The 24436-nt window shown below is 38.6% G+C and overlaps 1 protein-coding gene and 1 pseudogene across 1 annotated transcript; one reads left to right on the top strand and one right to left on the bottom strand.

Annotated features, from left to right (window-relative positions):
- Nucleotides 1-4499: 4499 nt before the first annotated feature.
- On the bottom strand, nt 4500-4883 carry LOC116524309 (annotated as a pseudogene).
- Nucleotides 4884-7519: 2636 nt separating this feature from the next.
- Nucleotides 7520-23348, top strand: FAM98A (family with sequence similarity 98 member A). The gene is made up of 8 exons (XM_032239287.1): nt 7520-7728; nt 11245-11393; nt 14531-14665; nt 18480-18664; nt 19689-19769; nt 20371-20487; nt 21305-21472; nt 21558-23348. The coding sequence occupies exons 1-8, from the start codon at nt 7676-7678 to the stop codon at nt 22218-22220; spliced, it is 1551 nt and encodes a 516-aa protein (XP_032095178.1). The 5' UTR covers nt 7520-7675; the 3' UTR covers nt 22221-23348.
- The last annotated feature ends 1088 nt before the right edge of the window (nt 23349-24436 follow it).

Raw genomic sequence — 24436 nt, 5'->3', positions numbered from 1 at the left:
GCACCTGTGATCCCAGGTACTCGGGAGGCTGATCGCTTGAGCCCAGGAGGTGGAGGTTGCAGTGAGCTGAGGCTGCCCCACTGTACTCCAGCCTGGGCAACAGAGCCAGACACTGTCTCAGAAGAAAGAAAGAAAGAGAGAGAGAGGGAGGAAAGGAGGAGGGGAGGAAGGAAATATAGAAACCAACCCCATAAATGCTATGCTATGTCAGAATGCCATAATATCAGAAATGCTTACATTGATTCATCAGAGTCAGGGCCCAGGAATCTGCATTTAAGTCTGCCAGGTTGTTCTGATAATCAATCCAGTTGAGCACGACTACCTCAGAAATCCATAAAAGAGGAAAATTAATTTTGACCAACACTATCAGGGAACACCTTTTTTGTGGAGCAGTGAAGCTGAGATGGGCCCTGAGTGGAACTACCTGTGCAGAATTATAGCAGAATTATAAATAATAAGAGAAGCCTAACAGGCTAGCTCCATCTTGTTTCTAACCTCACAGGATAATTTTTTTTTTTTTTTAATTCTAGCACAGAGGCCAAAATAACCATGAGAGGTATTTAGTTTATAGTTAAACTTGGAGGCAAAGGAAATTAATCCTCCCAACCCCACCCTACCATGCCCACACACACTATTCAGAGATTGAAGCCACATTCTTAAGACAAGGGTAAAATTGCGGTAGGGGCTTGAACTTTGCTAAAAAATAGACATAAACAATGACTTGCCATTGCTTAATGTGTTTTCCTACAAGTTGCTAACTGACCCAGAGTCATGTAGCTGGGGCCACAAAATTTATAGCTTTCTCTACTACTCCTATAGGTGACTTCACTGTTATGAAACCTGAAGAACTGGTCTCTGAGATATTTTTTAAGATTCAGCATTTCAGTACCACCTGGTCCTGAGAATCGATTCAGCTGCACGAAGACAGTTTCAGACACTGTTGTGATTTCACCCCAGCCAATCAATTGTTCTAGGTCCCCAGCCCCTGTCAGCCAAAGCACCTTTTAAAAACCTTAGCTTCTGAACTATCAGGGAGATGGATTTGAGAAATTTCTCCCTGTTCTTTCTTGGCCAGCCCTGCAATTACTAAACTCTTTCTTTGCTGCAATACCGGTTCTCATTGGTTCTTTTAGGGCAGCAGGCAAGAAGAACTAGTCGGCCTGTGACATGAGGACAGGGTAGGATGTGAGCAGAGTAGCTGACAGAGGGCTTAGGTGTGTGCTCACCTGAAGCTGCTTGTGCCAAAATGCTAAGGAAGGCTTGGGGCTCATGCCTGTAATCCAAGCACTTTGGAGGCCAAGGCGGGCAGATCACCTGAGGTCGGGAGTTCAAGACCAGCCTGGCCATCATGGTGAAACCCCATCTTTAAATAATAATAATAATAATAATAATAATAAAAGAAAAAAAAAAAAAAGGAAGGCTTGGGAGGAGAGAATGAGTGCCCAAGGCAGTTAGAAAAGCCGTCTCCCAAACTAAGTCTCGAAGATTGAGCTAGAGGAACCTGCCAGGTAGATAGAATGAGGGAAAGGGGATTCCAGGCCAAATTTGTATAAAAGTATAGAGGCATGAAAGGGCAAATTATGTTAAGTGAATAGCAGGAGCTCCATGTGACTTGAATAGGCAGAGGAGAAAGGAGGAGAGGCCCATGGGAGACAGGGTAGAAAATGGGATGGACCTGCTTAAGCAGTAAAAGACTAAACAAGATTGGAAATCCCAAACGTGAGTGCGGGCAAGTAAATGCCTAGATGTTCATGAACATGACATACTGTGTGATTTACGGGGTCCAGAAATCAGAGGGAACCGGTAGATCCATGCCCCATGTTGAAAGGGCAACCTGCTCAACCCAAGCCAATCATTGCCTTGATGGGCATGAGGTTGCAGTGCTGCCAAATCAGCAGACTTTTTTTTTCCCCAGAAAAGCCAGAAATTCAGACTTTTAAAATAAAATCTCCAAGCTTTTAAATATAGGCTCAATTCTTTCAATTATTCATCAGGCCAAATAAAATACAACTCTTGGCCTGGTATGAAGGCTGGTTTATTACCTCTAGGCTTCAGTCTAATAAGCTGTTACTGCATCCAAATTAGATGGGTGTCTATCTGGTTCACTGTGTGCCTGATTGCAGAACCTGGCAACTAGACTTAAGCTTTGATGCGAGAACAACAGAAATCAAATTTAGAGCTTTTATTCAGGAACGATCTGGATATATCTCTGTGTGTGTTTGTGTGAGTGTGTATGTATATATTTACACACGTGCATACCTCTACTAAATATATATATACATCTGAGTGTGTGAGTGTGTATATATATATACATATACCACTTCTTTTGTTTAGTTTAAACACAGGCAAGGTGTTGTTCTCAAACATTGCAATGTACTCTAAACATTGCTGAGGCTCAGAAGCTTTACTAACGTAGCCAGAGAAATGATTTGAAAAACAGCATTCCTTAGTAATATAAAGTATTTGAAACCATACAAGATTTGATTCTACATGCTAATTTTTTTTATAAAAAGTGTTGTGTTTTCACTGTGCAAGCTGAAAAGGACTTTATTTAGCAGCATATACAAACTTGCATTTCTGAGCAACATGAGCAAATCTATGGTCTTTCTATTTTCTCTTTGCTGGAGGGTCACTCTAAAGGCAAATTCATTAAAAATGGAAAATGCTGCTATTTTTCAGACAGTGTTCTTTTATTTCAGATAGAAAAGTTATTTTTTAGATGCCTATTTAATCATCTCTTAGAAACCAATCTATGACAAACCTTATATTTGAGTTTATACCTACCTCATTTCCACGATAAAAAAATTACTTCCATAGATGTTAGAAGTAACTTTCTTAAAAATGTCAGCTGCATAAATTTTCAACTACTGTATAAATCAAAACCATCTAATAATTTTTAAGGTTATGACTTATAAAAGATGTTCCTCTGGAAACTAAAATCAGTTTTCAATTTTCCCATTTATATTTCTTTTACAAGTGTAAAAATAATTTCTCTTTATTCTTTTCAAGAAGAGCTAGAAAAGTTTGGTCTTTAAGATCATTCATTGTTTCTTCTCTCTAGGAAAGGCAGTATGGTAGACAGACTAAGGGACCCCCTTCAAAGCTCTCTGCATTGTAATCCTCGGAACCTGGGAGTATAGAAAAACAGGATTCGTAGATGTGGTTAAATGAAAGATTTAGAGATTGGGAGATTATTCTGGATTCTCTGGGCAGGCCCAAGGTAATCACAAGGATGGGGTCCTTATAAGTGAAAGAGGGAGGCAGGAAGGTAAGAGGGCATGACTACCGTGTAGCAGGGGCTGGAATGGTGTTGCTGGCCTTGATGAAGGAAGGGGGCCACAAGCCAAGGAAAGTGGGTGGCCTCTAAAAATTGGAAAAGGGAATAAAACAGACTTTTTCCTAGAGATTGCAGAAGAAACGCAAACCTGCCCATTTTTGCCAAGTAAGACCCATTTCAGACATCTGACCTCCAGAGGTGTAAGATAATAAATGTCTTGTTTTAAGCCTCTACATTTGTGGTAATTTGTAACAGCAGCAGTAAGAATATGGACAGTAACCAGTCTCCCTCAAAGATGGATACTAGAACAGCTTTATTTTATAGTTTATTTTATCCACAGAAAACAGAAACATGATTTATTTCAAAAGACAGCAGAAATTAGAAATTCATACTGAAAATGTAGCTTGGGCCAGGGGCAGTGACTCATGACTGTCATCCCAACACTTTGGTAGGGCAAGGTGGGTGAATTGCTTGAGCCCAGGAGTTTGAGACCAGCCTGGGCAAAATGGCAAAACCATCTCTACTAAAAAATTAGCCAGGCATGGTGGCCTGCGCCTGCAGTCCCAGCTACTTGTGAGGCTGAGGCAGGAGGATCACTTGGAAGTGATCACCAGGAGGTTGAGGCTACGAGATCACCACTGCACTTCAGCCTGTACGACAGAGTAAAAACTTTGTTAGAAAGGAAAGAAAGAAAGAAAGAAAGGAAAGAAAGAAAGAGAGAGAGAGAGAGAGAGAGAGAATGAAAGAAAGGAAGGAAGGAAGGAAGGAGAGGAAGGAAGGAAGGAGAAAGAAAGAAGAGAGAGAAAGAAAGAAAGAGAAAGAAAGCAAAGAAAAGGAAGGAAGGAAGGAAGGAAAGAGAGGAAGGAAGGAAGGAAGGAGGGAAGGAGGGAAGGAACGAAGGGAGACATAATTTGGTGTAATTCTGTTGGGAGAGCCCTTTCCTGTGAATGTGCTCTCCTACTGACTGCCCCACTGGAGTCCTGTCAGGCAGCACTTTCTAAACAGTTCACTGATTCCCATGTTGTCAGAAGGCAGGAGCCATCTACAAATACACAGATTTCAAGGACAGAGTAACATATTTCTCAGAAGAAAAGCATCTTCTCTCTCAGAAGAGTGCATTATCATTTTAAGGAGTTGGCACAGTTTAGGTGAAACAGGCACATAATTCATTAAAGCATAAAAAAGGTGAAGAAAAAGATGCTGCCTTGTGTTAGACATTCAAATGTGTTGTGAATGTTTAAGGCAGCTGATGCCCAAAATAAGCAAGTCAAGAAAAGTGGTGTGGTTTGGAGGTGATTTTGCATCTAGATGGAATTCTTTTCTCATGACTGCAAAGATTGAGCACTGTAAAGCTTGTCTTCTTCAAGGTCAATGATGCTTCAGATACCAGACGAGTTCATGTTTCACCTGTAGTTTGAAGAGAGGGTTGAGTTGGCCAGAATTGCAATCAGCCAAAAGAGAATGCAACAAACTGAACAGGTCACCAACATGGTAATGATAACTTTCTGGTTAGGTCCCTAGGTATGAACCAAGGTATGAAGAAACCAATGAAGCCCCAAAACACGCTCATTACAATGAGTGGTATGGTGAGGCCCTGATATGTCATGCTTACCGCTGGTGCTGCCATCCCCTGCTCCTCTTTCTCACTTGGGTACCACTGGGAAGTCATTTTTAATTAATTAATTAATTAATTAATTTTTTAACAGCAACAGGGTCTTGCTATGTTGTCTGGGCTGACCTTGAACTCCTGGCTTCAAGTAATTATCCTGCCTTAGCCTCCCAAAGTGCTGGGATTGCAGGTCTGAACTACCACACAAGGCCCTAGAAGGGTTTTAATCTGGTATTTTATATTCTTTTTTGAGAAAGAATCTAGAATAAAAGTCTTCAGTAAAAGGGCGTGTGCTGGCACTTGAGGGTGTGCCTTCTCACAAGAGTAATTATTCTCTCAAGTAATTATTCAGCCTCTAGGTGAACATCTAGACCAGAAGCTCATCACCTCTGAACCTAACCCACTTTAAGACTACTCTTAAAGTGTTAGAAAATTCCTTCTTATACTGATCTGATGCAAAAACCAGAGCTTTCTAATTCCCAAATTATTGTCCCTTTCAATCTTGTAAACTCAGCTTGAAAGAGGTATTCAGATATCAGGTTACAATATAAACATAAATAATTTCTAAATAAAATGCAAAAGATTCCTAGTAGATCCCATTAAAATGATAATTGTTTTTTTCTTTCTGAGCCTGCTTGCTAGGGAACACAGTTCTGTTTAAGTGATATTTAAAAGCTTTTTTTTTTAATTGCAGAGAAAGCCATTGTAGAATTACTTTAAACGATAATACATAAAGATTTCATATCAACAATTCTTCATTTAAGCTAATGATATGCATTAGAAAGAGAATATTATTCCTGCAAAGCTGGATTTAAAAAAAAAAAAAAAGAAAGAGAATACTAATACTCTTAGGGAAGTCATCACTCGTTCATTCACTAATGTTGTGTTGCAGCACACATCAAAAGTGAGTCAAGAATGAAAACCTTTTTCGTTCAAAACTGATTTTTGTATTAAGCATTACTTTTTGTTTAGCACCTTTAACAACCCTATGAGGAAAGTAATTATTCCATTATTATAAGGTAATTATGTACAATATATACAAGTTTAAACAAATTCAACTAGCTAAATTTTCCTCTTTGCACATCCTGCATATAAATCCTTATTTGGTCAAATAAAAAGGAATATGCATTCAGATAGGTCTCAATCTCAAAATCTAGTTCCATACTTACAGGCATTAAGATCTCTGAAGATGTGCGTGTCCAGTGTCTTAAAAAAAATCTCTGAAGATTATTAAGCCCCTCAGCCTTATTGTCCTCATCTGGAGAATGTGGCTAATATTTACACAGCCTTATGGTGGCTGCATTGTTATGTGGGTCAGTGGAGTGGGCCTTACCAAGTACACACCGTGAATGCACAAAACTTACCCCCACTTCAGAAGATGCAAAATAAGGAACTGAAAAAGGTACTACTAAGGATAGGAACATCTATCCATCAGGCACGAAAATGCTTGAGAACCACAGAATGAAATCAACTGGTATCAACATGAAATTTTTTATTAAATGTCTACACTATTTAAAAGTATGCCAACTATGGTTAAATACAGTTTTCTAAATACGCCATCACTTTGAAAACAATTTCTCATTTTTCAATAATTTCTTTCTTTATTTATTTTTTGAGATGGAGTCTCACTCTCTCCAGGCTGGAGTGCAGTGGTGCGATCTCGGCTCACTGCAACCTCAGGCTCCCTGGTTCAAGCGATTCTACTGCCTTAGCCTCCCAAGTAGCTGGGATTACAGGCACCTGCCACCAACCCCAGCTAATTCTTCTATTTTTAGTAGAGACGGGGTTTCACCATGTTGGCTAGGATGGTCTTGATCTCCTGACCTTGTGATCTGCCCGCGTCGGCCTCCCAAAGTGTTGGGATTGCAGCCGTGAGCTATCCAGCTCGGGCAGTTTTCAATAATTTCTAAGCACACACTCATTAACTGCCAAGATACCTTAACACATTGCGAACTCAATGTTTCACCCGGCAAATATCAAAAGCAATGACAGTATAGCCAAAAAGTTTGTTCACTGTCTCAACTACGTGGATTTAAACATATTCTATTCAATTTGCAATGGAGTGAGGCTCCCACTTATCCTTAAAATAACATGCTTAGTGTCTGGGAAGGGCTTTAGAAATCAGGTAGTCCGCATGGGGGTAAACGACCCAAGTTTCTGAATATCTGTTGTCTAAGGAAAGTTGACTCTCCCTAACCCTGAAATACAGCCACTGCAGCCACAAGGAAATCAAATGTCTCGCTATCTGCCGTCTGCACTTGGGCCGTCTACCGCAGTCCTGGGCAAATGACCCGCAAGCTAAGGCTAGCACACGCCGGCACACTACGAAGAGCCACCGGATCTCCTGTCTGGGATGCAGAGATTCGGTTTCACAGCCGACTCCACCCGAGTCCCGATACCAAGCTCCTTTCAAGCTCCTTCCCTGCCCGCCTCGCCCCCTAGATTCGCACATGCGTACACCCAATAAAGAGAGCCGAGACCTCTCCCCCTCGCGTGGTCCCCACACCCAGCTGCCACGCAGCCGGTCCTCCTGCCCTTCTTTGGCGGTTGGCTTCACTATCCAGTAACACGCATGTGCAAAACTGCGCGGCCCTACATTTCCTTAGCGGGCAGGGGTGGGGCAGTCGGTGGGACCAAGTTTCTTGCGCACGCTCCGGACATGCGCAGTGCGGGAGCTGAGGCGCCAGCTGTCGATTTGGAAGTTCCGGGGAAGTCGCGCATGCGCGAGTGTACGCGTTGCCGGCGAAGAGGGGAGCCTGACGACTCGGAAATTTGAATACCACAGTAGCATGGAGTGTGACCTCATGGAAACTGACATCTTGGAGTCGTTGGAAGATCTAGGGTAAGACTGCCAGGGCACGGGTCTCCCAAGCCCTACACTGCCGGCCCCCTGGGAACACCTCCAGCACCCCAGTCTGAGACACCTGCCTCTCCACGCCGCACCCCGTGGCTCCTGGCTGTCTCTTCCCTTTGGCCCTGGAACCCCCAATGCCACGTCCACTGTCTGCACTGCTACCTCGGGGTCCTCCAATCCCAACACCCCTAGGCCTGCCCAGTGCTTCCTGCAGCCGAGCTACCCGCAGCGTTTGTCAGTCATGCGTGTCATTGTCTGGGCTCTGGTTCTTGCCACCCCCACTCCCCGAGCGTCCCTCCTTGCTTCATCCTCCTGCCCTACCCTTAACCCCCCAACTCTAAATTTGCCAAAGTTGCTTCTGCTTTCCTACTTGTTCTCCAAATTTCCTGCTCCCATCTTGAGCCCCTACTCCTACCTCACCCCACTTCTCTCAAAATTTCTCGTTTGCCCAGTCATCTCTGCATGCACCCAGGCTTCCCTAAGCCACCTATATGAGCGTTGCATCTGTTCCGCTAGCCAGCTCACTTGTGCATCTAACCTATCACCACCTCCTTGGGAACCACCGGCAGTTTCCCTTGATTCTGTGACACTCTGCCTCGTTGAGCCCCATTAGACCGGGGTCGTCTTCACCCACGAAGAACCTGCATATTTGTTTTGCATTTTGTCTCTCCTCCTCCTGATAGTTATTCAACCATAATTCAACAGGATCTAGAAGCTGGAAATAGGGTTTGTTATCTCACTGGGTCACCCAGATCAGTATACTCTATTAAACTTGAGAACGTGGAACCTCTTGGGCTACATGTGGTTCCAGAAACAAATTATATGATTAGATATTTACCTACAGGTACGGTATCAGAACAAAGTACAGATTTAGCTAGCTAAGTAACAAGTTCTTTATCAAAACTCTCTCGCTTTTCCACAACAAGGAAATCTTTGAGAGAAACCTTTCTTTAGGAAAAAACACCTTGAGGATTCCCAAAGTCTGCCTATTTGAATAATTTACTACCCTAGTAGAAATTTTTAGGAAAGGAAGTAGTCGTGCTTATCATCTTTCTTTGTCAAAATGAAATACCATTGTTCTTTTCCTGGAAACTTGCTTCGACTTTTCATAAATATTCCAGACTTTAGGGGGCTTCTTTCATTAGGGCACATGTTAAAGTCATTCAGCAAAATAGTCTCTAGTTGACATCTCAGACCGAATTGCCTGTTCACACATGAAACCATTCATTCATTAGGCCTTTTTAAGGAACAGTTGCTTTGTGGCAGTGTTGGGTACTTAGGGTACAAAGTGAGGTGGAAGAAGGGTTCACAGCATACTGGGAAAATATGCTGTGAGGAGCCCTGAGGAGGGAAAGGAAATGAAGTCCTAGAAGCTTCTTTCTGGAATAAATGACACTGTAGTACTGAAGGAAGAGTGGAATGAAAGGGAGTAGGAAGACCTTATTTAAGTCTTTCTGCATGGATGGTGGTCACTTAAGAATTGGCCACAGATGCTGTTTCTTCCCATTGTCTCTTTTTTCCCTCTTTTTTAAAAAACTTTTTATTCTTTTGGGTACTATACAAGGAATTGTTACTGTAGTAATTGTAATCACATAAATACTTGAGATGGATTGTAATGTAAACAACGGATTTTCCAAAAACTGTTATACATTTTAACCTTAACCACTTATTGTGGTGGCATTCAGACATTAAAAGTCAGTCTTAATTAATTGAAATGTACTTTTCAGGGATTCATTGGGAAATATTAGAATTAAACGACTACCTTTTCTATTTATTTATTAAGAGATGAGGTCTCTCTCTGGTGACCAGTCTGGTCTCCAACTCCCGGGCTCAAGCGATCCTCCCACCTCAGGCTCCAGAGTAGCTGGGACTACAGGTGTATGCACTGATTCTGCAAATGACTCTTTTTGTCTCTTACCTGGCACACAGGAGGAATTCAGTAACTACTTGTTGAATAAACTAATGAAGCCTAAATGTGAAACACAGGGAGAAACTTCTAGGCCTAGTCTTTTGATTCTGGTATCTAATAATATGTAGTTTGTAAATCTAGATGCCAGACTACATGTAATCTCATTTTTTTGTGTATGATTTTTTTCATTCTGTTGCATATACTGTATAAACCTATAATCGTATTTTAAAGGGATTGAGAACTGTCATTTCTCTAACATATTTGTATCTCTAAACATTATATTATCAAGCATATTTACTGTATCATCTTGAATAAGTCTTATTATCAATATTTAAGAGAATATAAAACAATCTGAATAATATGTATATGATTGCTTGGAATGACAAAAATCTTAAATTTTAGAATATTGGTGATTGGAGTTCGTTATGACTATCATCTTTTATGAACGTTTGAACATTTTTAAATTTTTTAAAATTACGTTAGGATTACTTACAAAGGATTAGGATCCAGATGCCCCAGTTCATTAACTGGCCAATGGTTATTAAACTAACCTTGACATTTCTTTGGTACTAGAATGTCTTGCTAGTCTTAACTGTCATTAAATTTATAAAAATTATATAAATGTTTAACTGGAAAGTTTTAACTTTTAAAGGAAATCATTAAAAACCTAACTAGGCTGGACATGGTGGCCCATGCCTGTAATCCCAGCACTTTGAGAGGCCTAGGTGAGCAGATCACCTGAGGTCAGGAGTTCAAGACCAGTCTGACCAACTTGGAGAAACCCCATCTCTACTAAATAAAAAATACAGAATTAGCCAGGCGTGGTGGCACATGCCTGTAGTCCCAGCTACTCGGGAGGCTGAGGCAGGAAAATCACTTGGACCCAGGAGGTGGAGGTTGCAACGAGCTCAGATCACACCGTTGTACTCCAGCCTGCACAAGAGCGAAACTCCGTCTTAAAAAAAAAAAGAAAAAAGAAACACACATGCACTCACACACACACTCAGACACTCGAAACCTAACCAAGCCTGGGCAACATAGTAAGACCCTATCTCTATAGAAAATTTTAAAATTAGCCAGATTTGGTGGCATGTGCCTTCACTGCACTTCAGCCTGGGTGACAGTGCGAGACCTTATCTAAAAATAAAATAGAATAAAAACCTAACCTAGTTTTTTCTGAAAAATTTCTAGAAAAGATAACAAGTTTTATTTCTGAAATAATAAGCTACAGTATAATTAGCTATGTATTACTTGTTAATTTGCTTTTAATACTCAATTCAGTTACAGTAAGAAAATAAACCTTTTTACAGTGAAAACTTTTAGTAAATGTACAGAAGTTGACATAATTTAGTAGTATATGCAATTCTGTTAAATACTAACCTACGTTGTGAAGGGTTGAAATACAGCTACTATTTAGCTTCTTTTTCTAATGGTTCAGTATAGTTCCAAATTTTGTTTATATTTACCCATTTATAATTGGTCAAATAACTTATCTTTATTAAATTGCTTATATAAATAAGACATAGATATGTTTTATCTACAATATATTAGGTGTGATTGTATTTTCTTCTGAAATATAATTTCTTACTCACCAGTTACAAGGGCCCATTGTTGGAAGATGGAGCGCTCTCACAGGCAGTCTCTGCTGGAGCCAGTTCCCCTGAGTTTACCAAACTGTGTGCTTGGCTGGTGTCTGAATTAAGAGTGCTCTGTAAACTAGAGGAAAATGTGCAAGCAACTAACAGTAAGTAAACATTCACTTTTAAGTACAAAGTTTAAAAATAATATTGAAGTATTGTCAGCTAAACATTATCAGTACTAAAGCTGAAAGTTCCAAGTTTTTTATAAATGTAAAGAAAAATTTGTAAAGGAGCCAAGATTTTTTTTCCCTCCGTTGTTTTTAGAGGTGATTCAGAAGTTGAAATATCAGAATAAAGCCATGTAACTTAAAAATTTGTGGAGGCTGAAAGGACCCTATTACTGAGATATAGAAAAAATGGAGACCACAAGCATAGAATATATGACCTTCCTATATTTTGTAAGATGTGAAATGTAAGATCCTAGATTGATGGCCATAACTAGATACCGGGATGTTTTTCTTTTAGGACTACCAGATATTAGAAGCATCTACAGCATATAGAGTAAATGCATTATTATTCTGTTATGCTTGGGGAGAAAGAAACACTTCGTTAAGACATTTTGTTTATCATAGGAATGCATTGTTAGATACATCACAGTGAGACCCAGGACAATCAAATCTATGGGCCTAAGAGCTGTTCTGCATTTGCCAATTTTATTTTCACAGTTGCACTAGTTTGTCGACACTGCAAAAAGGGCAAAAGCTTGAATCTGACACTCCACCATCTGGTTCCTTCTTGCTATAGGTAAACCTGTAATAGGAGATCAAGGGAAATACTTACCTGTTAATCCACCCTTATGGAGTGCAATACATATAATTTCTTTTTTCCCACATAATTGCATTTTGAAGAGCTCACCTTCTTGCATACTAGTATAAATATGTTTTTAAAAATTAAGTTCCAGGATACATGTATAGAACATGCAGGTTTGTTACATAGGTATATATGTGCCATGGTAGTTTGCTACACCTATTGACCCAACCTCTTAAGTTCCCTCCCCTTGCCCTCCACCCCCCTAACAGGCCCTGGTATGTGTTGTTCGCCCTCCCTGTATCCATTTGTTCTCATTGTTCAACTCCCATTTATGGTTGAGAACATGTGGTGTTTGGTTTTCTGTTCCTGTGTTAGTTTGCGGAGATGATGGCTTCCATGCTAGTATATTTAATGTGTACCTGTATGTGTTAGTTGCATTCAATTCCAATTATTAAGGAGAGTATAGTGTAACAATAATGATAGCAGCAGCTTACATTTATTGTGTACTCACTATGTTCTAAACACTTCATACGTGTTAACTCATTAAACCTCAGGGCAACCCTATGAAGCAGGTTTTATTTTTTTTTTATTTTTATTTATTTATTTTTTTGAGGCAGGTTTCATTACTGTTAAACCTTTAGCAAGAAAGCCTAGAGAATTTAAATCCATTGCCTGAGGTCATCCTGTAGTTCAACCCCAGAATGGTAGTCTAGTTCCGAGCCAGTGCACTTAAGCACTGTGCTATACTACCTCTTGACCAAATGTTTCAGACACTGTAGGAACCTTTGAAAACACCAGTACTAGATGATACCTGTTTTTAACCTGGAGCCCCTTTTTCTCAAATGAAACGTGATACAGAAGCCATCATATAAAACAGGTGAACAGGTGTTCTAACAAAGTAGAGATGAGGTACCTTTAAGCCAACTCTTTCCTCCTCCTCCTCCTCCCAGCTGCCTCTAAAAGAGCTCTGTGGAACTCAGGGGCTCACAGATCACAGTTTGTAAAACATTCATAATGTAGTCTTACTGTATTACAGATTAGAAAATGGACTCAGGTGGTCGAGTGACTCTCTCAAAGTTTGTTAATTTCTTCTCCTTTATGATATTGAATAGAGAACAATAAAAAATAATGAAGAAAGAGCTTTGTTTTTCCTTTTTCACTCAGTGAACTCTATGCTTTTTTTTTTTTTTTTTTTAATATGCTATGGGCATACAGGACTGTAAGTCATGTTTGCTGTCCTCAAATTTTGTCTAACTGGGAATGTTAGGCACAAGTGAAACAACTGGAGATAAGCACAGTCCTTTTTCGTTTGTTTGTTTTTTAAACAAGGTCTCACTCTGTCACCCAGGCTGCAGTGCAGTGGTGCGATCTGGGCTCGCTGCAACCTCTGCCTCAGAGGTTCAAGCAATTCTCCAGCCTCAGCCTCCTTAGTAGCTGGGATTATAGGCATGTGCCACGATGACTGACTAATTTTTATTTTTCTTGGTGATGGGGTTTTGCCATGTTACCCAGGCTGGTCTTGAACTCCTAAGCTCAAGCCATCTGCCTGCCTTGGCCCCCTAAAGTGCTGGGATTACAGGCATGTGCCACCGTGCTCGGCCAAGTACAGTACTTAAATGCTGAAGCACTTTGTGGTTCACAGAGAGAAGAAATTAGCAAGTACAAGGGTATTTAAGGAAAGTTTCATCAAGGAGCAAGACCGCTGAGCTTTGGTGGATGGGTGGGATTTGCTGGAGGGGAAGAGAGTAGAGGGCATATCTGTCACAGGGAATAACTTAAATGAAGGCATAGAGTGGAAATGAGACCGGCTATTCATGGGACAATGAGGAGACTGGCCTGGAACAAACAAAGGGAATATCTGTGGAGGGAAAGTAGGTGATTATAGCTGAATGTGCTGGGAAGGGCAAACCTAAGCAGCTATGAAGAATCTTTGAAAGCAGACAGAAAAAATTAGATTAGATGAGGGAGAAATTAGGGAGGCATAAAAGACTCTCAAATAAGGGAATGACCTAATGAACACTGTTTGAGAAAGAAAATTTTAGATTGGGTGCAGTGGCTCATGCCTGCAGTAATCCCAGTGCTTTGAGAGGCCAAGGTGGGAAGATTACTTGAGGTCAGGAGTCTGATGCTAATCTAGACAACACAGTGAGACCCAGTCTCTACAAAAAAATTTCCTAAATAGCCAGGCATGGTGGCATACACCTGTAGGCCCAGCTATTCTGGAGGCCAAAGCAGGAGGATCCCTCAAGCCCGGGAGTTTGAAGTTACAGTGAGCTGGGATCATGCCACTGCACTCCAGCCTGGGCCTCAGAGACCTTATCTCAAAAAAGAAAAAAAAAAGATTTGCAGTGGTAAAAGAAAGGATCAATTAGAAGGGAAAGAAACTCAAGTTATGAAAATCCTATTAAAAATTTTACATGTATATAATAATTGTTATGCTAATAGAATAACAATTATTATCATTAAATAAGATTATTTTAATTCTTAAAAGGTCCGAGTGAAGCTGAAGAATTCCAGCTTGAGGTGAGTGGGCTGCTAGGGGAGATGAACTGCCCGTATCTTTCACTGACATCTGGCGATGTGACCAAGCGCCTTCTCATTCAGAAGAACTGCCTCCTCTTGCTCAGTAAGTTCATGGATACTAGAATAGAGCTGTTATTTTGTCTTTATGTTTTCCATGACTAATAAACTGATCATGTATTTTGTTTGTTTGTTTCATTATGGATATAATTCAAAATTCATTTTAAAAGAAAACTTTCTTAAATTTCCAATTTAGGAGCTGATAGTAGATGTGTGTACTGGTAGCGTTATTGTTTTTGTAATTGATGCTCGTTCAGTATTTCAGCTTCAGTGGTACTCAGGCTGTTGTGTTTCTCCTAATGTGATCACTGGTAGTGCTGGAGTGTTGCTCAAGTGTATGATCATTAAACCTTTGTATTTTAGACTAGAAGCATGTTTTTAAGTATACTAGGAAGATAGTATGGAAATAATGGAGATTGTGTTTAGAAATTAATTTCTTTGAGGAGAGTAAGTGTTTATAATAGTAGATACATTTAATGATTAATGTAAAGTATTTTGTCTTGTTATTTCTTTGTGGTTGGGTAATTGGGGATTTTGGTTTTGTTTGTAAATATTCTGGAATAATACTTGGATTGTTCTTGTACTTACTGATCATTCTGGGAAATACAATTTTTATGGAAAGTTCTTTCCTTCCATGTTTTTTACATACTACTGTTTTGTCTCTTCACACTGAAAAACAGTAAGACTCACAAATTTCATTGCCTTCTATAAACTTTCCAATAAATACAACCTATAGTCTTAACTCAGAATTTATGTAGCATTCTGAAGCACATTTACATTAAGCTTTGGTTAGTTAGCTATTAATAGTTCTCATTATGACACAATTTAGAGGGTTTTAAAAATATTTTGTCTTTACAACTCTATTATGGTTTCTGAAAAATGATGCAACTTCAGTTTTTAAGGTTCAGTGGAAAAAAAAGAAGTGTTCATAGCCATTATACTTAGGCATTAAGTTATTCCAGAATCATTTTCGTAACTTCCCCTTTGTCTGTCAAATGATTGTTATTGTGGGAATGTGCACATAAGGTTAGGGGTTGCTTTAGTTACTGAGATTGCTGCTGATAGTTCTTACATATTCATTTAATATTCTTCATATTGTATAATTTCTGTAACTGATTCAATAGCAGTGTACTCAGCTGATAACACCTTTATAGCATTGCTTATCCTTACCAATATTTGGCACTTAGGATATGTTATCTACATAGGAAAATAATAGCTGTGTGGAATGCTTGCTTATGACCCTGAAGAGCTAATTCTTCCAAAGAGCTCAGAGTTTGGTCTTTTTAGCACTGTTACTTATAAAAACCACTTTGAATGTAAATATAAGATGCCTTTTACACTTTTCTGTTTCTTTTTTTTTTTAAGAGACGAGTCTCACTCTGTTGCCCAGACTGGAGTGCAGTGGTGCAGTCTCAGCTCACTGCAAACTCCACCTCCTGGGTTCAAGTGAGTCTCCTGCCTCAGCCTCCTGTGTAGGTGGGATTACAGGCGTGTGCTGCCATGCCCAGCTAATTTTTGTAATTTTAGTGGAGACGAGGTTTCATCATGTTGGTCAGGCTGGTCTCGAACCCCTGATCTAGTGATCCACCTGCCTCGGCCTCCCAAAGTGCTTGGGATTGCAGGTGTGAGCCACCGTGCCTGGCCCACTTTTCTGTTTCTTAAGCAGACTTCAGTGAACATTATTTTGGATCAGGGTCACAATTCTAGACTTAATGTGCTATCACCTCAAAAGCTTTTCAAGAATATACAACTATTTGCTCTTCAATTAAATGACTAAATCATCTAGAGGTCACTCACTTTTTATATTCTTCATACATACATACTTACATACACACTGTTTCCCTCATTATCATCGCTTCTGCCATTTCTCCCTTTCTAAAATATTCTCCCCAGTTTGTAACCTTTCTTTCATTCTAGCATTTACCTACATGTACTTGGTCTGTGTAAATAGTTCTCATCTTTCGAAATATCAGTTGTCACATCTGGATGCTATAATTTTACTTTTCCAGCACCCTTACCTCACTAATTCAAACCTTTTATCACATTGTATTTTAGGGGGGAAACAAACCAGCCTCATTAGAATTGTTGGTAAGATAGAATAGACTTTGAATGAGCAGCTGAAAAACTCATGTCAGATTAAAGACTCTGGTTCTTCATTGGCCTTTTATGATTCTCAGTGTTTCCCTTATGTAAATTAAGTAAGATATCTGAGTTCCTAGTAGATGAAGAACTATTCATCTTTTATTTTTGCATATATTCTTTATTCCTAACTAGATTGTTGGAAGGGATAATCTTTTTGATGTTTTAAAAAATTATATCTTAAGTGCCTTTCCCAGTGCTTTGAACACATTAATTATGATTAAAGTTTTTTCACAGTAATTATTGGTGACCTAATTTTGTGAATACCTGAACTATGTTATCCCAAATTTACAGAACCAACGTGTTAAATCATATGAGTATATGATTTTCTGGAACAAGGGTTGGCAAACTTTTTCTAAAAGGGCCAGATAGTAAATATTTTTGGCCTGTGGGCCCTACATTCTCTGTCACAACTACATACCTCTGCTGTCAGAGCATGAAAGCAGCCATAGACAACATATAAATGAGTGTGGCAGTGTTCTAATAAAACCCTATGTACAGAAACAGTGGTTATTGTCAAAACAGTGGGTGTTACTGTTTGGATGTTTTAACTCATAAATACAGTTTGCAGTATGGAACATGTTAAGATTTTACAGTGTCAAACCCATTTAGTATGACCTTTCCAGAAACTTAGCTGTATTTATTGTTTTAGAACAGGAGTTGGCAGCCTTTCAGAAATGATTTGCCAAAATTATGGCCTCTATCCTTCTAGGATTACATTTTGGATATAGGAAATTTGATACACAAGTTGACTTTTTTTCTACTTCTAATAGGACCCTGAAGGGCCTTGAAAATATCTTTTTCCAAAACTGGTTTCGTTATATTGTCAGAAGAGTCTCACTTTGTCACGTAACCTGAAATCCTAAGATTCAAATGATTCTTAATTATCTTTTATAAAAATTGAAATGTCCTTGGGAAGGTTAAAGGAATGGGATTGAATATTTATACCTTCAGCTGAATTACCTGAAGCCGTTTGCAGCCCTCATTATACCAACCTGAAATCAGATGATATTGACATGAAGAGGACTAAGCCAAGAAGTGTTTTGAAAGTTTTATTGTTGTTTTGAAGGGAATGGGTTGAGGAAGGTAGGGGGAAGGGAGTCCTGAGAAGAATATAGTTGCAAGAGGAATCTCTTTGAACAGCCAGAGGGCAACATAAGAACTGGAGACCGTGGGAAAGGAACTTTGGGGTGCCTTCCTGCTTCTCCTGTAACTTAAACTTTAACTTATAAATGTTGTTTCACACCTCTTCTAGACAGGCTATCTAAGCATTGGGAGACAAGAGAGCAAGGTAGTTGTATCACTGATGCTTACAAGTAGTGAGAAGTAAAAAATAAAAAAAATTTGTCATTAAAAATTGGTCACCGGCCACCGTTGCAAAATTTTTAACAGATGCCAACCCCTGTTCTGGAGCTTTCTTAATACTGGAATTCAAGAATCCAAATTTTTAGATGTTACTTACCTTGAGACTTTGGTTTCAAAGGAGAATCGCTTATTTTTAAATTAACCTTTAAACCTTACATATCGCTTAAATACCTGAATTACATAACCAGTTTATATCTTATTTCATTTGCAGGTAAAGGTGGTTTTTCTTTCTTGTTTTTATCCATTCTTGCAGCTTTAACAGTTACATATCGTTAGGTCTATAGAGTTGTGACTCCAGACTTATGACTATAACTATAGCTGTATCTCATTTTGAAATCTTATTTTGTTTACTTCAGCATACCTCATCTCAGAACTAGAAGCTGCCAGAATGCTCTGTGTGAATGCTCCTCCAAAAAAAGCTCAAGAAGGAGGCGGTAGTGAGGTCTTTCAAGAGTTGAAAGGCATATGTATTGCTCTAGGAATGTCCAAACCTCCAGCCAATATAACTATGTTCCAATTCTTCAGCGGGATTGAAAAAAAAGTAAGACCTTTAGTACCAAGTTGTAGTGTATTAAAGGCATAGTCCTACATTTGTTTGAAATGAAGCAATTAATTTACTTTCTCTTAATGGGAACCTAATGTGCATATTATTAAGTAATTGTTACAAAATGAATTTTGGGTTTTAAATCCTAGATGCCTTAAAGATAAATTAGTATTTTAGTATTTTATTATTTTCCTAAAAACATGTTAGCATGTTTCTTTTTCAAAAAGGAAATTCTACACTGGTTTGTAAGCTAAAGCAAGCTAGATATAATGTAAGAAGGATTAAGATTTCAGTCCTTTTAAAAATTATTTTATCATTGAACTTTGATACAGTCAATTTAAGGTCTTTATCATTAAATGTTACCACCCTGCTCCCCATTGACTGGACAGAAAAGGATGTTAATATTTTTGATTTTTAATCCAGTCACTTCAAGTCTCATGCTTCAGTTGACAAACTGTTTTGTTGACTGCTAACATAATCTAGTATGTGAAAAGAAATTAGAATTATTTTTATACCACAGATTATCAGTTAAGATTTTCTGTATAATTAATTAGGAACAAGCAATTTTAACAAAAAATGAGTAGAGGAGAATGGTATTTGTTATAGCAGAGTTATTCCCTATATGCTTATCTGCTGGACTCTTAAGAATTGGTACATTTGCATTGTGGGGTAGACCAGCACCATGATGCACAAATTTGGCTGAACTCTACAGGGAAGCAGCTGTGTATCCATAGTCCATATTTTCCTGTGTGTTCATTCATCCATTCAGCAAATGTTCATTGAGTGCCTGCTGTTGTCAGGCACTGTTCTAGGTGCAATGAAGTACTTCTGTAGGCTTGAGGAGTGGGACCAGTGAGTGTCTTTATCTTGTGGGTCTTTTACATTTGCATTTCAAAACATCCTCCACCTTTGCCTCTGTCAGGAATCTTCTTTTGATGGCAAGATATGATGGGAATTGGGAAGATGAGGATGTTTGATGACTTTTAGAGTTTTTATTCATTTATTCATGTTTTTGTGTCAGTTAAAGGAAACGTTAGCAAAAGTTCCACCTAATCATGTGGGAAAGCCTTTAATGAAGAAGCCAATGGGACCAGCCCACTGGGTGAGTAGTAATCACATTGAGTAAACTTTGTAAACAACTATAGAGTTAGGATTTTCATGTCAACACTTATATTTTGTGCTTTTTAAATTATGTTTTCTAATACATAGTTTTCTAGTTGAACACTCTTAGAATCATTTTGTGAATCTCAGGATTTCTGCAGAATAATTTTATTTGTACAAGATTAGAAGCACTTATCTCATAATCTGTAAATATTTCACACAGCTGATAAAAGTAAGCTGAAATTCAGTATGACGTCTGTTTCTTGTTGCCAAATGGATTCCCTTCAAGCCAAAAACTTCATTGAGCCGAGCTTCCACAGTAAATTATGGGAGAGATAAATAAGAATTGTGTCCTTCATATATTCTTCATTATGTTTTGAGAATCAGCTTTTTGTTGCCTATCGCTTCATTAATTGTTAGTGTATTACGTGGAATAAGAACTTTCTTAAATGCTTCATTAATTGTTAGTGTATTATGTGGAATAAGAACTTTCTTAAATGCTGGGATCTCAGTTATGAATGACACAGATGCAGTTTCTGCCCCTTGGGGACAGAGGATCAAGGAGATGTAAATTCTAACTAGTCTTTTTAATTTTGCTTTAGGAAAAGATAGAAGCAATTAACCAAGCCATAGCCAATGAATATGAAGTCCGGAGAAAGCTGCTAATAAAACGTTTGGATGTCACTGTACAGTCCTTTGGCTGGTCTGACAGAGCTAAGGTACACATTAAATAATTTAAAAGAGCAGACTATTTATAGACATGATCCCTAAACATATAAACAGTTTAGATACATGGAGACTATGGGAGAAATACATAGAAGGCACACATCAGGATTTTCCATTCAGCAATAATGAAAAGATTTGTTTTTCAATTTTCTATTTTTTAACAAATCTGAATTTTTTTAGTTCTTATTGGAAGTACTTGTTTTTGAGAGAAATGGAGTTATTTGAAAATTACTCTAAATTGATTTCAAATTATTTGTTTACTTCAAGCTAACAATTTGCTAACGGAAGTTAGAAATATTGGATTTAGTATGATTTCTAGAGAATTGGAGAATTCTAGTAAGACTTAACTTTTATTTCAGCTAAATGAGATAATCCAGGTAAAGACCTTGGTCATTCAACAGATATTTATTACCTCATAGAAACCAAAGATAGGAAAATTAAAAAACAAAATTGTTGAAATAACTTTACATTCTTATATTTAAGTAGAGAAAATGAGTATGTTTGATCTGAGACCAGTGATGGGGGAACCTTTTTGTCATGTTGGCTTCGTAACCCTAAAGGGAAGCCCTCCCACTCCACCCCTGCCCCCACAGTCCCTGTCACTCCTTGTTGTGTCAAGACTGGCAGCTGTACTTTTAAGGTAATGCCTGACTAGGTAGGAGCAGTAGTGAGTGTATTAACTTTTCCTACCATTTGGATCCTAGTAAATATCTTTATCAGATATTTTGGAGACCTTTAACTTATTTAATATGTGTTTCTTATGTCATTTTGAAAATCAACATTTCTCTTTCAACGCTTTTCTTTCAACAGAGTCAGACAGAAAAATTAGCTAAGGTTTACCAGCCGAAACGTTCAGTCTTATCCCCTAAAAGTACTATTTCTGTTGCCCATCTTTTGGCTGCAAGACAGGACTTGTCAAAGATTTTAAGGACAAGCAGCGGCTCTATAAGAGAAAAGACTGCCTGTGCTATCAATAAGGTGATTAGAGTACCTTTAATTTTTTCCAAATGCATTTATTTCTGTTCATAAAATAAAAGTTTAAAATACCTTTCCTATTCTGTAGGTGTTGATGGGCAGGGTGCCTGACAGAGGTGGTAGACCCAATGAAATTGAACCTCCACCGCCAGAGATGCCACCATGGCAGAAGAGGCAAGATGGCCCCCAGCAGCAAACAGGAGGCCGAGGAGGAGGGAGAGGTGGCTATGAACATTCCTCATACGGAGGACGAGGAGGTCATGAACAAGGAGGCGGGAGAGGTGGACGTGGTGGCTATGACCATGGTGGCCGAGGGGGAGGAAGAGGAAATAAGCATCAAGGAGGCTGGACAGATGGAGGGAGTGGAGGAGGAGGTGGCTACCAAGATGGTGGTTATCGAGATTCAGGTTTCCAGCCAGGTGGCTATCATGGTGGCCACAGTGGTGGCTATCAAGGCGGAGGTTATGGTGGCTTCCAGACATCTTCGTATACAGGAAGTGGATACCAGGGTGGTGGCTACCAGCAGGACAATAGATACCAAGATGGCGGGCACCATGGTGATCGTGGTGGTGGCCGTGGAGGGCGAGGTGGCCGTGGAGGGCGAGGTGGTCGTGCAGGTCAGGGAGGAGGCTGGGGAGGAAGGGGGAGCCAGAATTATCACCAAGGGGGTCAATTTGAACAGCATTTCCAGCATGGAGGTTATCAGTATAATCATTCTGGATTTGGACAGGGAAGACATTATACTAGTTGAGGCTACCGAACCTTACATTTTGCTAGAGCTCAAGTAATAGAAACTTAGTTTCAGAATCCTGAATTCAGCACCTATTTTGAATTAATGTGAGACCACAGGTGGCAGGCAGATTCCTGCTTGGCATAAGCATTTGTAGGTCTTCATTCAATTCTGTTGGATTTTTTTATTGGACTTACATAATGCTGTTTATTTGAGAAACACGTAACATCTCTCCTTTCTATGAAAAATTTTTTAAAAGGTGATTAAAATTGCCTTTAATTGACCAGTAGACTAATTCCACAGTCAGAACATGCATACTTTTTTGAAGAAATTACTTGAATAAGTAGTTTTCATGTTTTCAATATGCAGTTTTGAAAATGAGGATTTGCCTAGACTTTTTTAGATTTACTCCTAGGAAACCTTCCTCATATTAATAATCCATTTATATGTGTTTTGCTTAAAGTATTCCAATGCCTATTTTCCAAGCACAGTTCTGCCCCCAGTTGGCTTTTTATTCAGAGGCGTTATGCCACATGTGCTTTGTGATAGAACTTCTAGGTCAGTTCCTATTAAATGAGCTCTTCTGCAGATAGCACATTCAGTAGCCTTATTTCGTTGATGGAATACTGTATCATATGCTCAACTGAAAACCTTGAACACGGCCAAAATCCATAAAGATTATAAAAGCAAACTAAGTTGTGAATCTATAGTACATGTAGGCATTTAGTTAAGTATAGCAATTCAAACTGACCTGCATCCATCCAAAACAAATTCCTCCTTCAACCTTATTTTTACTTGAAATTTGCTAGAAGAAACAGCAAACCGAAATTTGTTTTATGCATGAGTGAATACCACTGGCTCAGCAAATACAAGTTAGTTTGCTTTAGGCAGGAGACTTTTTGTAATGGAAGAAATGCACTACAAAGTTAAGACAGATTTTTGCCAAGTGCAGGAGGCCCTTTATTATTGCTGCAGAAAACAAAAGCCTGGCTGAGTCGATGTTTTACATTCTCCCTTACCGAAGTCTACATGATATGATGCTTCTTGCTAGGTTTTTGTATATGTAAACATTGTCAAGCTGTGAAAGAAAATGGCTGGAGGTGTGCTTTGTGTGAAAGGTGAGCAATAAAGTATCTGTTAAGTTCTTTCTTTGCTTTGTTTTATTTTAGCTACTGAATTATTCTGGCCTCTTGTGTCAAACTATTGAGCTAGGGATTTTGTTTCCAAAGATTCTTGAGTATTTCCTTAATATCTAATTTTAGTGAAAGGTGACTCTTACCCTAAAACCTTAAATAAATGGAAAAATGGCTCGGTCCAGGTTTTCCTTTTAAAACAATATAGCTAGAAACCGTCACTACTCATCTCTGGCCACTGGGTGTAGCTGTTGCTACACATACTAAGCAAAGATCAATGTCTACGTTTTTAGGGTTTTTTGGGTTGTTTTGTTTCTCCATTCTTCCTAAGATTGGGGGACTTTTTTCTTAAAAGGAAGTAACTGAAAATATAAATATGTTTGTTAAAAGAGAAGTTGTATTTCTACTACTAAATTGGACTTTTTTAAAGAATCAACTCGTGTCATGCCATTTGAAATAATCTACTTGCTACTGAGGTAAGCATATTCTTCTAATAACTAAAACTATCTTTTAAAGCCCACATTGATTCTTTTAACTTTACCTGTTTATTTTTCAGTCAACATTTATGATTATTTTAAAATGTTCAAATTTGAAGACAATTTCAACTGTTTTACCATTAAACTTTTAAGTTATCTTGAACGTCGTATTGGTTTCTTTAAACTGTTCAATAAGTATGTTTATATAGGATTTTCTGTTAGAATAACATTTTCAAGGTTATCATATCTTTAGGATGTATTTATATTTAGGTTAGTATTTGCTTTTATCTGTTTTGTAGCCTCAGACTGCACAATGAATTCAGGTTTCATTCTTTTGAAAAATATAATTTTGATTTATCTTTATGGTTAATAGATTGCTTTTTCAAATATAAGCATGTAATAAGCAAATGATACATTTCTTCCTGAAATCTGCATCTCCTGCTTCAAACTAGATTTTCTTTACACATTATTATTATTTTTTAAAAAAATTTTTATGCTCAGGGGTACATGTAAAGGTTTGTTATATAGGTAAACTTGCATCACAGTGGTTTGTTATACAGACTATTTCACTGACCAGGTATTAAGCCCAATACCCAATGGTTATCTTTTCTGTTCGTCTACTTCCTCC

This window comes from Sapajus apella, unplaced genomic scaffold (genome assembly GCF_009761245.1).
Source record: "Sapajus apella isolate SASKATOON/1434 unplaced genomic scaffold, GSC_monkey_1.0 scaffold44, whole genome shotgun sequence".
Lineage (NCBI taxonomy): Eukaryota > Metazoa > Chordata > Mammalia > Primates > Cebidae > Sapajus > Sapajus apella.
This window is presented reverse-complemented; position numbering and strand designations above follow the sequence as displayed.

Excerpts from the sequence above, each read along its gene's own strand:
- FAM98A (XM_032239287.1), top strand. The coding sequence starts at position 7,676 with ATGGAGTGTGACCTCATGGAAACTGACATCTTGGAGTCGTTGGAAGAT. Across the intron at positions 7,729-11,244 it reads GAGTCGTTGGAAGATCTAGG|TTACAAGGGCCCATTGTTGG; the intron begins GTAAGACTGCCA and ends CTTACTCACCAG. Across the intron at positions 21,473-21,557 it reads CTGCCTGTGCTATCAATAAG|GTGTTGATGGGCAGGGTGCC; the intron begins GTGATTAGAGTA and ends CCTATTCTGTAG.